General features: G+C 39.7%; 1 protein-coding gene and 1 long non-coding RNA gene across 3 annotated transcripts in view; one reads left to right on the forward strand and one right to left on the reverse strand.

The window, feature by feature from the left end:
* The window catches only part of SLC16A3 (solute carrier family 16 member 3), a 36,012-nt gene that overhangs the window by 11,773 nt on the left and 8,294 nt on the right, over positions 1 to 15,945 (reverse strand). The window contains exons 2-3 of one of the 2 annotated variants that reach the window (XM_026667354.2): positions 3,637 to 3,728; positions 2,051 to 2,293 (exon numbers count right to left, since the gene is read on the reverse strand). In XM_026667354.2, coding sequence (XP_026523139.1) covers positions 2,051 to 2,273 — 223 coding nt within the window. In that variant the 5' untranslated portion in view covers positions 2,274 to 2,293; positions 3,637 to 3,728. The remainder of the gene's footprint in view (positions 1 to 2,050; positions 2,294 to 3,636; positions 3,729 to 15,945) is intronic. The other variant, XM_026667355.2, reaches the window with a different exon arrangement.
* Positions 21 to 15,553, forward strand: LOC148132200 (uncharacterized). Its single transcript, XR_015747686.1, has 3 exons — positions 21 to 162; positions 2,971 to 3,051; positions 15,420 to 15,553. It is a non-coding gene; the product is annotated as an uncharacterized LOC148132200 (long non-coding RNA).

A 15,945-nucleotide genomic window follows, 5' to 3' on the forward strand; every position in this document is an offset into this window, starting at 1 on the left:
CTGAAGAAAATAAACAGGTGCTTAAATTCCTGTAATATAACATGCCCAGAATAATGGTGCCATTTTGTATTTCTTCAGCCTTTGTCAGCTTGGCAAGAATACTTCTGGGTCAACAGTTGATGCTGGAGGATTCAGGTTGACTCAGCCTTCCATCCTTCTGAGGTGGGTAAAATGAGGACCCAGATTGTTGGTAGCAATAGGTGACTCTAAACCGCTTAGAGAGGGTTGTAAAAGCACTGTAAAGCAGTATATAAGTCTAAGTGCTATTGCTGTTCATTTGGCAAAGGTGGTTTTCCGCTCACTAATTCCATGCTGGAAAAAGCCTATACTCCATTCTAGTATACAGTGACCATATGTCCTTTATTTCAGAAAGCTGTCCTTTGTATTTCTTTAATTATTTATTTTATTGATTTTGCTCTTGAATTTTTCTTTGCAAAGCAAAATTTTAAACATAAACAATTTTTTTATCTTTGTGAACCATTCTGCTTTTTTTCTTTTTTTCTAAGAAAATATGGACACTATAAATTCTAGGGAGGTCTCAACATACGACCATAATTGGGACCAGCATTTCCATTGCTAAGCAAGGCTTTATAACCGTTTTATAACCGTTTTTGCCCAGCTCTTAAACAAATTACTGCAGTTGTTAAGTGAATCATGCAATCAAATTTTGATCATATGATCAGGGATGCTGCAACGGTCATAAGTGTGAGGACCGGTTGTAAACCACTTTTTTTCAATGCAATTACTATTTCAAATAGTCACTGAATATTTGTAAATCAAGGATTACCTGTATGCAGGATCAGCAGTGGCCAAAATTGTGGAAACCTTTTGGGAAAAGTGTCTCCTTACGTATTTTATGCCATCACTACCAAACAGGGAGATCTTGGTCTCATCACTCCAAATAACACCCTGCCATTGTTTCTCTGTCCAGGTAACATGGGTTATAGCCCAGTTTAGTCTTTTCAACCTCAGTTTGAGAGATAAAAGTGGCTTTTTCGTGGAATTCTAGATTTTAGGCCAAATTTCTCTGTCATGTAGGCACAGTCTCTTAATTCTTCTATCATCACTTGCTGCTGTGCACTTTTTCCTGCCTTTATCAGGTGGTTTTGTAGTAACTGAGTTTCCTTATACCTCTTCAAAAACTTAGAAATGCCACCTTTGGTTAAGTTTTCATCCATTTTTCATCTAATTTCTGTATAACTGTAGCCTTGTTCACTTAATAATACTATTATACATCACTTTCTGGGCAACCAGTCAACTCTTTGCACCATTACTTTAATTTTATTATGTTTTACAAGCTCACTAAATGAAAGAACACAAAAAAATCCAACGAACTTGATAGCAACCACATAACACACTGACAAATGTCCTCCTCTTAGCTTCAATACATGATATCAATAAATGAACCCTACTGTGATCTGATTGGCTCATTGCCAAAACAAGATGACACCTGATTGGCTCTCTAAACACTCATGCTCATTGGCTACAATCAGATGAAGGAAAGCTACCTGATATCAACCTAAACAAGTTATGCTTCCTGTTTCTCATTATTTGGCTATAACTTTTCATAGAATACAGATAATTAAACAAACCTTGTTGCATTACATTTTTGATTAAATTATTTTTCCATTGATATATAATTTTATGGTACTACTCCACAAAAAGTGGTGTTATTAGCCATCAAACCTCAAAAATACACTTTTCCCAAAAGGTTTCCACAATTTTGGCCACTATACATTCATAATTACCATATTAAAAGTATCGTACTAAATCTGTTGCAATAAAATTAAAAATAATGTCTGCCAAAGTTTGACAAAGTAGTGGTTTGTGCTTCTGAGGTTTCATTAAGTTTTACTTTTTCTGTAATCTCTTCCTCGTAGCAATTGAAGAGGCCTTGTTAATTCATATTTCAAATACCCATATGAACTTATGTGTATGACTTATGGATAAGGCTTTCCAGTGCTGGCCAATTTTTACTATAATCATGACAATGATTTAGAGGAGAATACTCTAAAAAATGAGATGTGTCTTTGATTTCCTAGCTGCTTACCTGTTCCATACAGCATAGCCAACAAAATAGAGGAAATCCATGCTGTGTCACTATAGCCAACATGAAACTCCCGGATAAGTTCCTTGAAGAAGACACTCATGGCCTTCGGAAAGGCATAGGAGAATCCAGTGATGACAAAGCACCCAAAGAGTACAGCCCAGCCCCAGCCACCATCTGGGGCTTTAACTCCAGACGGACTGTCATCGATCGCCACAGCTCCCATGATGAGATTTTATGAGTTTCCTAAGGCATAATTAGTAGAAATTAGAATTATATGGTCCATCAGGAAAAAAGAAAATATTACGCAGTTAAAACTATACTTTGTACATAGAAAGCCAATTAACTTTTTCTTAGCTAGAAGGCTCATAACTGTACATCTGTCTAGTTATCACACAGGCTTTTTAAAATCATATACACACACAGTCTACACAAGATTAGTATGTCAAAACCAGGAAATGTAGATAAGACAAAAAAGTTTTGCAAGAACTTTCTTTAAAACAAGAGACTGATACAAGTTGTATCTAATTCATGATTCACATTTTATTAGTTTTATATATACATACAGTGGTATCTTGGTACTCAGGTACTTTGAAACTGATTGAATTTGATTATGAATGCATTTTGATGGGAAACTTTGTTCCGGTATTCATCGTTTGTTTGGTACTCAACACGCAAGCTAGAACTTGTCAACTGCCTTGTGACTCACTATATTATTCCTTATGGGAAAATTTTATTTGGTACTCATTGCCACCTCCTGCAACCAATTAATGATGAGTACGAAGGTACCACTCTGTGTGTGTGTGTGTGTGTGTGTGTAGTATATTTAACAAATGTGTGTATGTATGAGAGAGACGCAGATAGGATGATATTTCTCTGCTGATTAAAATTATCAGAAGCCCTAAATTTTTCTTAATTGTTAGAATTCGCAGCCTGAAAAGAGCCACTGGCTTACTGGTCACGGGTCCAAGCATCAGTTCCTGGAATCAAGTTTAAAGTACCAAGTGAGTAAGAGGGACCTTTTGTTTCCTAGGTCATTTACTTTCTTTTCTACCAAAGCAACATTTTCAATTCAATTCAAAGAATCATCCACTCCATGGCTAGAGAGTATATGTGCTAGGGAGCGTGCTCATCTATTGCATAGAAACTGCTAGTAAAAACAGATGCAAGCAGCTTCTTATAAATATTTTGATTACCACAACATATATTGTTTCTGTTGTTTGATTTTGGCAATAAATATCTTATCCAAGACACGAATTAAATCAGAGGTGGAGCCAACTTGCTGTCTAGACAGCTGAGGATGGAATATCCTATTATTCAGAGCCCGCTCTGTGACATTTAGGCTTCACCCTGAACCACTCAGAAAGAACAATTTCATATTCAAGCTCCAGAAATAAATTTGGCAAAGCCTACTAAAGCCGATCTATTGCTGTACACTGCCCTTTCAGAAGGAAAACACTGACAAACTTTTGCTTCTTCATCTCTTGAAACACCATGAAGAGATTCAGTGATAAGAAATGTGCCTAAATCACAGAGAGGAGGGGCGTGAAGCAAACATTCAAGAAACTACTGGCATATAAAGGACCTACCTGAAGAAAATGGCAATTGATTCAGCATGGCCAAGAGGCTTTGAGCTTCTGTTTCTTGCAAAACACACAAACAGCAAGCCACTTTCAACAATCTGAAAATATTCAAAAGCAGACGTTCTGCTTAATTTAGTATGTTTTAATCTCATCTTTTTCTCTAGAAAACTGAAGGTTTCTTTTTCAGTGGAATTGCCAGACTGACAAAAACAGCGTCCCCGCATTGTGCCAGAAGCCAATCTCTTTCTACATTAACTGGAACATTTCCAAAGGGGTGGACCTTGTGGTGCAAGGCTGTTTTTATCAGCCCAATGAAAGCAATGAGTAGTTGCCATAACTCATCCCAGTCTGAAGGAAGCCTTATCTCTGGATGGGAATTTGAGCCTGGATTCCCAGGTCCTTAGCTCCCATTTGAATCACTATCACAGTGGCTTTTTCATAATGATTTAAAATGGTAGAAATATCTGCTACTTGCCCTGTGGAATAGCATTCCTTTGGAAGTCATACAGCCCCATTCCTGCTGCCCTTCAGAAAAGCCACCACAACCTAGCTTTTCCAACAGGCACCAGGGCAGAGTGATTTGTAACCCAGCTTGATTATTCTCCAACAGTCTCGTGTATCTGTATACATGTATATACTATGGTACTATGTTTCTGTTTTTAATCTTAACTTGCCTTTTATTTAGAGTTGCGAGAGTTGCTTCAGCAATTGAAGCAATGACTGAGAACAGAAATAGTCACATTCTAACTAAAGACCCCTTGCCTTATAAAAGATGCTCACATTTCTGTTACATACTGGGAATAGGTTTCTTGCATGAACAGGTGATGCAGCACATCCTTCCTTTCATTCTGCAAGCTCTTAAGCAATATACAAAGAAGTTACTCCTTCCTTCAAAAGGCTGTCATTTCCTGAGTGGTTTCTAGACTCTGAATTCGCATTTCAAAGCTCTGAATTGGCGTTTTTTACCAACAAAGATAATCTAAGTTCATCTCTTTATAAGCCAACAGAATTTATTGCTCTGGTCTAGCTAGCATTTGCCTGCAAGTTGGCCAAAGTAGGACAATTAAAGCTATTAATTGGCTTGTAAAGGATTGTATTAAAGTCCCTTTTCACTGCTACAAGGAGCTGAACAATGCCCTAATAAGCAAACATCTAATGCAATGCTCGAGCTCTTGGCTTTATTAAGACAAGTCTGCTGTTTTAGAAACAGAACATGCCGGTTGCCCAGGGGGAAAAAAAAAACACTGGCTTTTTCACATGTGCCATATGACTAATTAAGTTGTTGGTGACCAATCATCAATTAGTTGTGGATCTACTGACACCTATATCATTTTAATGTATTAATGCATTATTATTTTTCTTATTACTGTTTATTGTTGTATTGCTGTATTTTAAACTATCTGTAAATTGCCTAAAAATACTTCTGGATTGAGGCCGGGATAAATTGCATAAATAGATAAATAAATAAAATTGTATTTCCAATACTTGTAGCCTCAAGGTCTGTTTCAACAATGATCTAATAGGGTTTAATCTTTACAGCAAAAATGAAAGTGCTATCTGATATTTTTTTTAATATAAATTTTATTTGGGTTTTCACAAAAACATAATACAAATAAAACATCTTTTTTTGAGAATAGCATGATCCCGGGTTATCACTTCTTCATACAGACACAAACTCAATTTCATATTCATCTTTGTATTCTATTCCATATCTTATTACTATTTTAACATTTTCTCCATAATTTTTCCCTTCCCTTGGTTTTCTCAACTTTATTTTTAATTATCTCATATCTAAATTCAATTATATATCTTTTTCTAAGTTTCAATGTCTTTCCAATCATTATATTTATACTTTTGTCTGTCCTGTTTCAATTTCATATTATCTTTTCTCATGAAACAAATTTTCCCCTGTAGTTAATAATCGGAGTATGACACCTTTATATCTTTTAATTTTATCCATTCAATTCGTATTTAAACTTCATTTTATGGCTTTAAAATTATAACATTCAATATAGTACATAACTTCCAATTGAATTCTGCTTGGAACATTCTTAAAATACACAGCTGCTTCTTCTGAGTAAAGCTCACATTACTCTGAGAAGCACAAAGCCAAAGACACAAGCCTGAAGATGATGAATGAGACTTCATCGAAACGTGGCCTAGATACTTCCAATTTTACGCGGGAGAAAACCTGAAATAACCATATATATATATATATATATATATATATATATATATATATATATATATATATATATATATATATATATATATATATATCGTCAATAAAACACTCATTCCATTCCAATTCAATTCTATCATTAATATTAGTTAGAATCTTAACATCTTTAACATTTCTTTTCAATTGAATATCATACTTCCTTATGAACACTTATAAACTTTCCATAATTAATTCTTTTTTTCCATATTTCTCTTCACTTATATTTTTATAAATCATTATTAAAATGTTCCCATCCTTTCCTAATTTCATTCTCTCATTCACTTTATTTCATTTATTTATTAACAAACATTCCACTGCATTACAATAAGTATTTTATCCATCATTTTAATCATACATTGTTTCATATTTCCTAAAATTATTTCTATTTCTAATATAACAATACTATCTTATGTACCTTTGCAAAATCCCTTTTTCAATTAAATTTTCACCCATTATCTCTAAATTGGCTTATACTTTCAATCCTTATACATTTTCCCTGTTTCTCTATATCTTGTTGCTGTCTTTTATAACTTCTTTTCCTTTCCTTCTTCCCCCTCTTCATCTCCCTCCCCTTTTTGCCCCCTTGTCTCTCTACTTCTAATTCTCTCTTTAGTATCATCTCTTCTGTTGCTTCCTAATATTGTAATTATTTTTCAAACTATTCTTTTTTTTTTTTTTTTTTTTGGTTGTTTTTTCAAATCTTAAACTTTTCACTCTCTTTCCCCCCTTTCCTTTCTTCCCCCACATAAAATTACTTGACCATTAAAGATGGCTTCTTCTTTGTCCCAACCTTCTTGTTCTACAAGTGTTTCTTGTTGTTTCTCATAGTTCCAAATCTCCATTTCTAAAAATTGAAATATGAAGCCAAAAGAACCTCTTCCTTCTTGTTCATCTTTCTGTTTTTTAAGTTCCATTTTCAGTTCTTCTAAAAGTGATGCCCTTTTAAACAACCACCCAATTGATTTTAGTCATTTAAATCCAATAGCCAAAAATCACCAAGTAATCCAAATAATCCAAAGCTGTTTCTTCTTGCTTCTCTTTTCTACTTTCTCTTCCTGGGGTTCTATTATTTTGTTACGAAGTTTCAGTTAGAATGTATCTTTTAGGAATCTTGTTAAGGTTTCATTGTAAGTTCCTTTTAGTTCCAGGCAGTCTCCTCCATTTTTCCAGATCCCACCCTTTTATTCTTTCCTTTTCTCTCCTTTCCTGCTTTTAAAGGTTTTTGAAAGTATTTATTATCCCTTTGATATTTTATTTTCAGCTTAAATGCCTATTGATATCAAAGTGGATTTTGTCAATTTCTTACTTAAATCTCTTAGCTGTCAGTATAAGGAAGGGAAGAAAAAAAAGCCAAATCCTTTCCCTTCCCTCTCTCCTTCGCTGCTTCAAAGTCTTCTTTGGGAACAACGTTATTTTTTATAGTTCAAATTCCAGGGTACCTTATGTTGTTGCTTTTTCAGTTTAACCCAGTCAACCAAAACTTTCTCTTCTTATCTTCCTCCTGCACATTCTTTTCCAGTCGAGTTCTTCTTTGAGGTGGCCATTTCTGACCACCGCTGCAACCGCCTTCGGGAAAGGGAGTAATAGCTAGCTGAGGAGGAGAGATGCGGTTCTCCTGGACCCTGCTGGTGGTCTCCCCCCTCTTCACCACCTCTACGGGATGGCTTAGCCCTGAATCCAGCTGGCTCGGGGCACTCCAGCGGCGAGCACAGATCAAAATCGCGCACGATCGCGGATTTTGGTTCGTCGCTGAAGAAGCTCAAACCGAAATCTGCTATCTGATATTGATAGGTTCCCCAGGGAGAGAGGAGATCTATGACTTCATCTGTCTCTTGGTCTACCTGATATTTCTGTTACTGAGGACAAGTAAAAGCACCTCATAAGTTATGGTGAGCTTTTGGAAAATGCTCTCCCCCTTGTAAAAACATGCATTGCATTGGAGGACTTAAGCTGTTTCTGTTTCCATGGGAACATATCCATCCAGGCAGAAAGCTGCTGTCGGCCAGCTGTTCATTCCTAACCTGCAACCGTTCCACTTCATGCCAACTCCAGCAGAAATGCCATTGGTAGATTGCACACAGAATACTTGATATTCATGATCAAATTAACTATCTACTTGTGATAAGCTTCCTTTGAAAATTGCATTCATAAAATTCTGCTCTTAATGCCACTGTCGTGACTTTGAAACCACCATGAATCTGATATTTTGTACCACATGAAATGATTTAGAGCAGTTCCTTCATCCAGACATTCTGTCATCTGATCGTCTATTTCTCTGTCTCTAAGAGGCCCAGCCCTCTAGGATTCCCATGAAATCTAGTTTAGATTTCTGCTCTTATAAGATGATCTGCAAAGAATTTACATTTTTAAAATCGTAAGAGTTAAGTTGAAAAGGGGCATTTCAATCACTATTCAAAAGGACATTGGTCTGACTTTTGTTGCTCATCTCCACCCAACCCATTTTAATTTGCCCTCATTTTTCTTAAATTTCATGCCCATGAAGTTGACTCTTAAATACTTGAGGCTGGATCTGACCTATGCAAAGTGAAGGAGAAATTTTATTTTCTGTGATTTGGAACATATTTCTGTCCATACAGCTTAAAATTGCACTTACCTTTTTTACAGACACATTACACTGCTGATTAATATTCAGAATTTACTATACAGTGCAATGCATTGCTTCTCTTGGATGATAGAGAGAAGATGGGAAGAAGTAAACAGATTCACAACAGAAGGCAAACCTTCAGGCACAATATGGTGCTACAAAAGTGGGATTCCCGTAAAAAATATTACCACTACTCATTTCTCCATGCATACAATATTTCAATCTATTTAATTTAAAATTACTGAATAGTGGCAGACCCACAATTTATATAAGACTACCTAACAAGTGCTTGAAGGTGATGACAGTACAGCTACTTGCTTAACAGGTGCTAACTGCAAAAAGCAGTTCCACTGATTTCTAGCTTATTATAGGGCTCAACGCAGAATACTAGTTGTAATTCTGGAATTCTCTAGATTCTAAGCTCACCTTTCTCTTCTATCTGAGCTCATAAATATATGGCTGCATCTAAAACTTTCTTGGATCATTCGGGGAAGCCCAGCTGTGTCAGACCCCTGACTTTAGAGGTGAGGCAACTGCAAGAGGGCCTATTCCCATGATAGTGAACCTATGGCACATGTGCCACAGGTGGCAGGCAGAGCCATTTGTGTGGGCATGCGAGCCCCAGCCAAATTTACCTGCACTGCACATGCGCGTGCCTCCTAGCTGATTTTCGGCCCGCTTGAGGCCTTTTTCAGCCTCCCAGAGGCTTGAGGGAAACCTCTGCAGCCTTTGGAGGCCGAAAAACAGGCCAGTTTCATCACTTCCTGTATTTCCAGAAATACCGGAAGTGATGAAATGGGCGCATTTTTCGGCCTCCAAAGATTGGGAGGCCACAAAAGATCTCAACTGGGCCGAAAATCAGTTGGGAGGCACGCACATGTGCAGTGCACATAAGAGGGTGGGGGATCACATGCACAGGGGGCGAGGGCATGCACATTGCCTTCTGGGTGCTGGCACGAGTGCGAGCACGTGAGCGCGAGCACAATTTTTGGCACAGGAGCCCAAAAAGGTTAGCCACCACCGGCCGATTAAATGGTAAAGGGTAGTTCATTGAATTTTTTTTCTCCAGTTTTCTCAGACAAGGCAAATTCATCGCATTTTTCCTGAAGAATATTCATGTCTTTTAATGTCGGAGCTGAATGGTTGTTTGTAAGTGTTGCTTGATCTTGTTCATTCTATGGCTAGCTGCATTTTTAAGTGATAGACGAGGACATTCTCCCTTCTTAGCCAGTGCCAAAAACAGTTCTAGGGTGATTACAGTGATATCTGTATGGTTTTGACACCCATTAGGGCAAATAGGATAGAATTGGGTGGAAATTGTACATACAATGCCTGGCAGAGTCTAGAAACAACAGTTGAGGGATGCTACAGGTAAATTGCTAGAGAGAAACAAGATTCCTCTCTAGCAATTTACCTGTAGCATCCCCCAACTGTCCCTGCTGTGTTAACTTAGTCATCTGGGCAGTCGCTAGATCTGTGCATTAGTGATTGGATCACATTTATAAATCTAGTGAAGAAAGGAAACCGGGGCCAGGCAGGCATTAGCAGTAGAGATGAAAATATCACACTAAGATACCTTCTTGCTACCTGAAGCATGGATGGAGAGCATTGTGTTATTGTTGCCACGGCATCTCCAGGGCGGGAAACAGGGAATCATTTGTTGCCATGATTTTGTGTACCGCTCCATTCGGCGACAGGCCAGCTCACCTACTTTCGGCTTTAAGAGAAAACCAAGCCACTTGCGCTGCCATCTCCCTGAGCCCACAGACCCCTCCTCCAAGCGTGCAGGCGTAATAAAAGGGAGGGGACGGCCGCCCCTTGGTGGCCAATAAAGGACGTGCCAGACGAGTTGTCCCATCCCCCCCACCCCCCGGTTATCCTGATTGCGGAGAAAATACAAGCCCTCCCCTTGTGCTGGAGCCTTAGTGGGAATACCTTAGAGCGGAGAAAAAGAAAGGCGAGCTGGCTTCCCCCCCGCCCCCCCCCCCCAAAAAAAATCTCCTGGCCAAGGTCCTCTTGAAGGACAAGCAAGTGCAGGTATAGCCCTTTGCAGGCAAAATACCCAAAACCAAAACAAAACCCACCCCCAAAATATCAAATTGACATGTCCTAGCCCATTGAGTGTGGAAACTAGCTGGAAAAAACGCTGGATATATAGTAACATTGGAGCCAGATTGGAGAAGTTACGTTTCAAGAAACAAGCGAGCAAAAAAAAAAGCCACCGCAGCCATCGTTTGCAGGGGTACAGTATTTTAGAGTCCCGTTTTTGAGACAGCCTCCCTTCAGTCCAAAATTCACAAGAAAAGGGTGCCTTGCTCCCTCTCTCTCCATAAAGGACCTCCGGAGAGCAGTTAAGAAACAGAATTAATGGGACCCTTCACAGAACTTTGTCCGTGAATGAAAGAAGCTGATATTATTTCCAGCAGATGCTCCAGGCAGATTCACTCCTTTGGTCATATTTAGCTAATAATTCAGCCAACAGCGTTATTACTCTCTCTTTGTACTTAGCAGTTGCTCCGCTTGTAACGAGAGGGGAAACCAGCCCATTGTGACAGAATCATTAACCCTAACCCTAACCCAGGGCAGAAGGCTTTTTGTAAAGGACACAGCTTAAGAGTGTCCCAAATAGCATTTAGAGTTTTATATACTGCTTCACAGGGATTTCCAGCCCTTTCTAAACAGTTTACAGTATCAGCATGTTGCACCCAACAATCTAGGCCCTCAAATCCCTCCAAATCAGAAGTTCACAACCCTTCTAACTGGAAATGCACCCAGAAATGCGCCCGATTCGTACAACCAGCAGCTATCCCATAATTTCATTTGCCTTTCTTTAGGAGATCACATGGTGGTTTGTAATTACAAGATTTCTGACTTTCCTCGGTTTAAAAGTAAGAAGATATCTTCCCCAATCTAAATGTTACTGCTAGAATTAAGAAAACTCAAGAGAAATGAGATATGCTTTAGTTAGAAGAGCTGGAAAAGAGACTTAAGCTGAGAATGATTTCATTGTAAATAATTTTCTTGCACCAGGCTTAGAGCCTAGTGACAAAAAGGGCATTGGTACTTACCCGATAAGCCCGTTGTGAGCTGTGAAGAGCATCCAGTGATGGGAGGTGCTTCAGTCCCTTCTAGGAAGGCTGGGCTTAAACTTGAGGACACTCCTCCTCCTCCACGAGACTCCTCCTTAGCGTCCCCGTTTTGCAAAGCCAAGGTATTGATACCCTATATGCTTAAGCCTATATAATGACCCTGGCCGGAACAGACCCGCTACCAAATGGAATAAAAGGGAGGGGCTGGATACTCTTCACAGCTCACAGAGAATGGGCATATCAGGTAAGTACCAACGCCCTTTCTCCCATCAGCTGTTCAGAGCATCCAATGATGGGACATACCAAAGCTTGGCACTGTCCTAAGGGCGGGACTCCGTCTGGGTTGCAGACCTGTCTCTGAAATAACTTACTGCAAAACTCTCCTACCAAATGAAGCCTCAGCAGAAGTAAAGATGTCAATTTTATAATTTCTAATAAATGGAGATGGAGAAGCCCAGGTTGCAGCTCGGCAAATCTCCTCTATTGTAGCTTGGGTCACCCATGCTGCTGTGGTGGCTGCACTCCTGGTGGAGTGAGCAGTAATGCCAAGGGGCACTGGAATCAAGTGAGAGTCATATGACTTAGTGAGGGTGGCTCTTAGCCATCTACCTATGGTAGAGGGTGAAACCTTGCGCCCCAGGGTGTTAGGCTGAAAGGACACAAAGAGGGCTTCTGTGTTTCTGGAGGGCGCCGGGCGCTCTATGTAGATGCGTAAGGCTCTTCTTACATCTAAGCGGTGCCATTGGTGTTTGAGCCTGTGTGATGGACGTGAGCAAAAATTTGGGAGCACCAGCTCTTGAGCTCTATGGAATGCCGAATTAAATTTTGGAATGAAGGAGGGATCTGGTCTGAGAACTACTCTATCCAAGTGGAAAATGCAGAGATCTTTTCGCACCGATAATGCAGCTAGTTCGGAGATTCTTCGGGCAGAAGTAATTGCTATCAGGAAAACTACTTTATAGGTTAGAAATCGAAGTGTCGTGGTCCTTAGTGGCTCCAAGGGACTTGTAGTAAGGGCCAATAGCACCTTATTTAAGTCCCAAGTTGGGTATCGGTGCACTACGGGGGGGCCTCAAGTTCTTGGCACCATGCAGAAAACTGCGAATGCGAGGGTGATGAGATATGGAGGTAAAATCATCCCAAGATATGATCGAAGCCAGGGCCACCACCTGTCTCCGCAGTATTGGGTGATAACCCTTTGTTTAGGCCCTCCTGCAAAAATTCTAATAACTGCGCTACTGATGGGAAGTGAGGTCGATCTGAACCTTCTGACACCAATGGCAGAAGCTAGACCAGGTGGCCTCATAGATTCGGTTCGTCGAAGGACGTCGGGCTGACTGAATAGTGTGAATAACTTGAGTAGAAAGGTGTTCATCTCTCAGACGTCGCCGTTCAACTTCCATACAGCTACGTTTAGCCATTGGGGGTCCGGGTGTAGCACTGGGCCTTGAGACAGCGATATGACCGATGATGGGATCCTCCACAGTGGTACCGTCGAGAGGTCCTTCAGGTCCGCCCTTCTGGATAGCTAGCTCCATCCACGCCCTCATGTTGGCAGGGATTTCCTCCGTAAGTTCCTCCTCTTGTCTGAGGCCAGCAGCAGTTGGCGTGAATGTTGCCTCTGGAGCCCTCCTTGGGGAGAGAATGCTAGAAAGAGCCTCCTGGGGAGGTTGTATCGATATGCTGCTCCTTCTGGATAAATCCAGAGGGGCGGTTGGAGGATTCTGGGCCTGTGAGGTAGAGGGTATGATGAGTGGTGGGCTGTGCAGCTGCTCGTGTACATTTTTCCACCTGCCTTTCTAATGCCTGATGGCATCTGCGTGCATCTTTCTCTGCTGCCTTAGAGGTGTCTTTTGGGGCTCCGTGGACTTATCTCTATTTTCAGCAGTTAGTCTAGACCTGGAGTTGTAGCTGCTGGCCATGGTAATGTCTTTGATAGCAATGGAAAGAGGCTATGAAATTAGGTGGCTGGAACACCTAGGGGCCTGCTCCCTTAAGGGGCAGGGGATCCTGGAATAAATAGATTTCCAATGCCTTTAGCAAATGTTGTCTCCTTGTTCTGTTTTGCTTTGTTATCTATTTATCTATATTTTAATAACTTAAAGATTTGTAGAATTTAAGTCAATCAAGTCAATTTTTGAATAAAGTACTTGTAATATTAAATGTGGAGACCAGAACACCCCCCTCCAGACCTGGCACCTATATGAGGGCACAGAGGTCTGTAACTGATAATTAGATCAGTTTAGCTGCACTCATTGCCTGTGGAATCCAGCAGTTCAAGTCCTCTATCATCCAGTGGACTGGAGGCAGGGACTCCTTCCCAGGTCCTCAAGAAAAGAAACCTTGTTGGGAAACTTTCCTCACAGACAGTAACAAATACTCAGCAAATTTAACCATGCAGCCTTTAAAATGCTGGTTGCCTCATGGCAGAATGAAAACGAAAGTGGCTATCACCGCCCGGCCTGCTGAAAGCAAAACCACTCAGCGGGAAGGCGCAGGGGCTGATTCCCTGCCCTGAGGTGTTCTGCGGGGAAAGCCTCATAATAAAAAGGGAAAAAGGCTGCACTTTTAAATGGAAGCTTCAAATGGACAGAGCTGGGAGATCAGAGAGATAAGCCTCTTTGTTTAGAAGTTTAAGGCAGCATGTCTCTGAAAGGAGAGGCTTTTAGCCTCAGGGCAGATTGGAAAGATAACCCTCCCTGTTTATGAGGCTTTAGCCTTGGGAGAAACAAAAACAAAACAAAAAAACCCCGAGGGAAATGACTTTTGGAGGTTCCCAGGGGGGTGGTTGGTGACAGAAAATATGGTATTACCTGACCTGAGAAATAAATCACCAATCACCAGTGTTCTGTTCCAACCAGGAAAACAATAACACAACCTGTCTGAAGAAAGGCTGAGCTAAAACTGGGGGCGCTAAGGAGGAGTCTCGTGGAGGAGGAGGAGTGTCCTCAAGTTTAAGCCCAGCCTTCCTAGAAGGAACTGAAGCACCTTCCCATCACTTGATGCTCTGAACAGCTCATGGGAGGAAAAAACCCCAAAACAAATACTCAATTAGCCTCAAATCTGCCCAAATCTGTCAAAAGAGATATAACCAAAAAATCACATTTTTCTATTGTTTCCATATAAAATCTACCTATGCTAGAAAAAACACCTTTAATATACTGTTTTTCCTATTATAATTATAAAACACACTACAATCTTAAAACATTATTGGCATGCTTTCTTCACATACAAACACTACTTTGTAGACAGAAAAAAATTATAATGTGATGAACTTTGACACCTATGTATTTAATCACAGTCAGAGACTAGAAATTGTTGCACCCATTCAGAAGTTACCAATGTACTGTAGGTTACTCCAAAAAGTTCATATAGCTCTGTCCTACTACATTTATGTACATATAAATAATCATTGTACAATCATTTTAAATTACCTTTCTCCTCAAATAAAAGAGCAGGCTCAAAAGTGTGTTTATGTTCTCAACTGTTGCCTTAGAAATAAAGAAACAATAGGGATGGATGAGGCATTCAGTCAATGTTGACTCAGTTGTGGGAGTTTCAGGGGTATGTTTGAGCCTGTCACCCTATGTACTTTATCCATAAATCACAAGAACTGCTGCAGACATACTCTTTCAAAAGATGGAAATACTCTTTGCCTATTTGTCCTGTACAGTAGTTGCAGTATGCAAATATGTTCCTCAACAGAAACAGTTTACCTTCTTCCTGCTTATACTAAGTACTCTTGGAAAGAAAGACTTGCACTTTTTAATGTTTAAACAGCTTACTTATAGTACATTAGAAATTATAGCACTTATGTAGAATTCTATTCAATATTACATAGGATTCACAAGTTATAATTATTACTTCTTTACAGAGTATAAATTAAAAATTCAAGAATGAAATTATCAAATATTAAAAAATGAAGACTCCCTCAAGCCAAAGATACTTTGTGGTCATTAAATGGAGGATTCCAAGTAGTTTATGTGGCAATAAAATCATTTAAAGTCATTTGTGGCATGCTTTTTCAATGTTCTAAACCAGTCTGTAGCTGTAGGATTTCCTGAATGTCTCCCATCCAAGTATTAAGTCCTGTTTGCCTATTTCAAGATCAGCTCATGTTCTCTAAATGTTACTCCCTATTTGGGTTCAGTATTTTAAAAAAATAAAAAGTAAAGTCGCCAATTAAGGATGAAGATTTGTGGCAAAGGGGAATCAAGAAATATTGAAAATGTCAACCCATGTTTTTGAAAAGGGGAGTGAGAGAAAGATTGGAAAGAGTCCACCTGAGCACCATCTATGGTTTCTTGGAAGTTGAAGCTTCTCAGTTGGTTAGAGTCAGAAAAGAGTACAACTTGTTTGTAATCTTCCTGTACTACTTAAGAGCCATTTCAAAAGACAGG

Source organism: Notechis scutatus, chromosome 2 (assembly GCF_049901735.1).
Source record: "Notechis scutatus isolate UNSWTSFEM ecotype Mainland chromosome 2, rNotScu1.2, whole genome shotgun sequence".
Classification (NCBI taxonomy): domain Eukaryota; kingdom Metazoa; phylum Chordata; class Lepidosauria; order Squamata; family Elapidae; genus Notechis; species Notechis scutatus.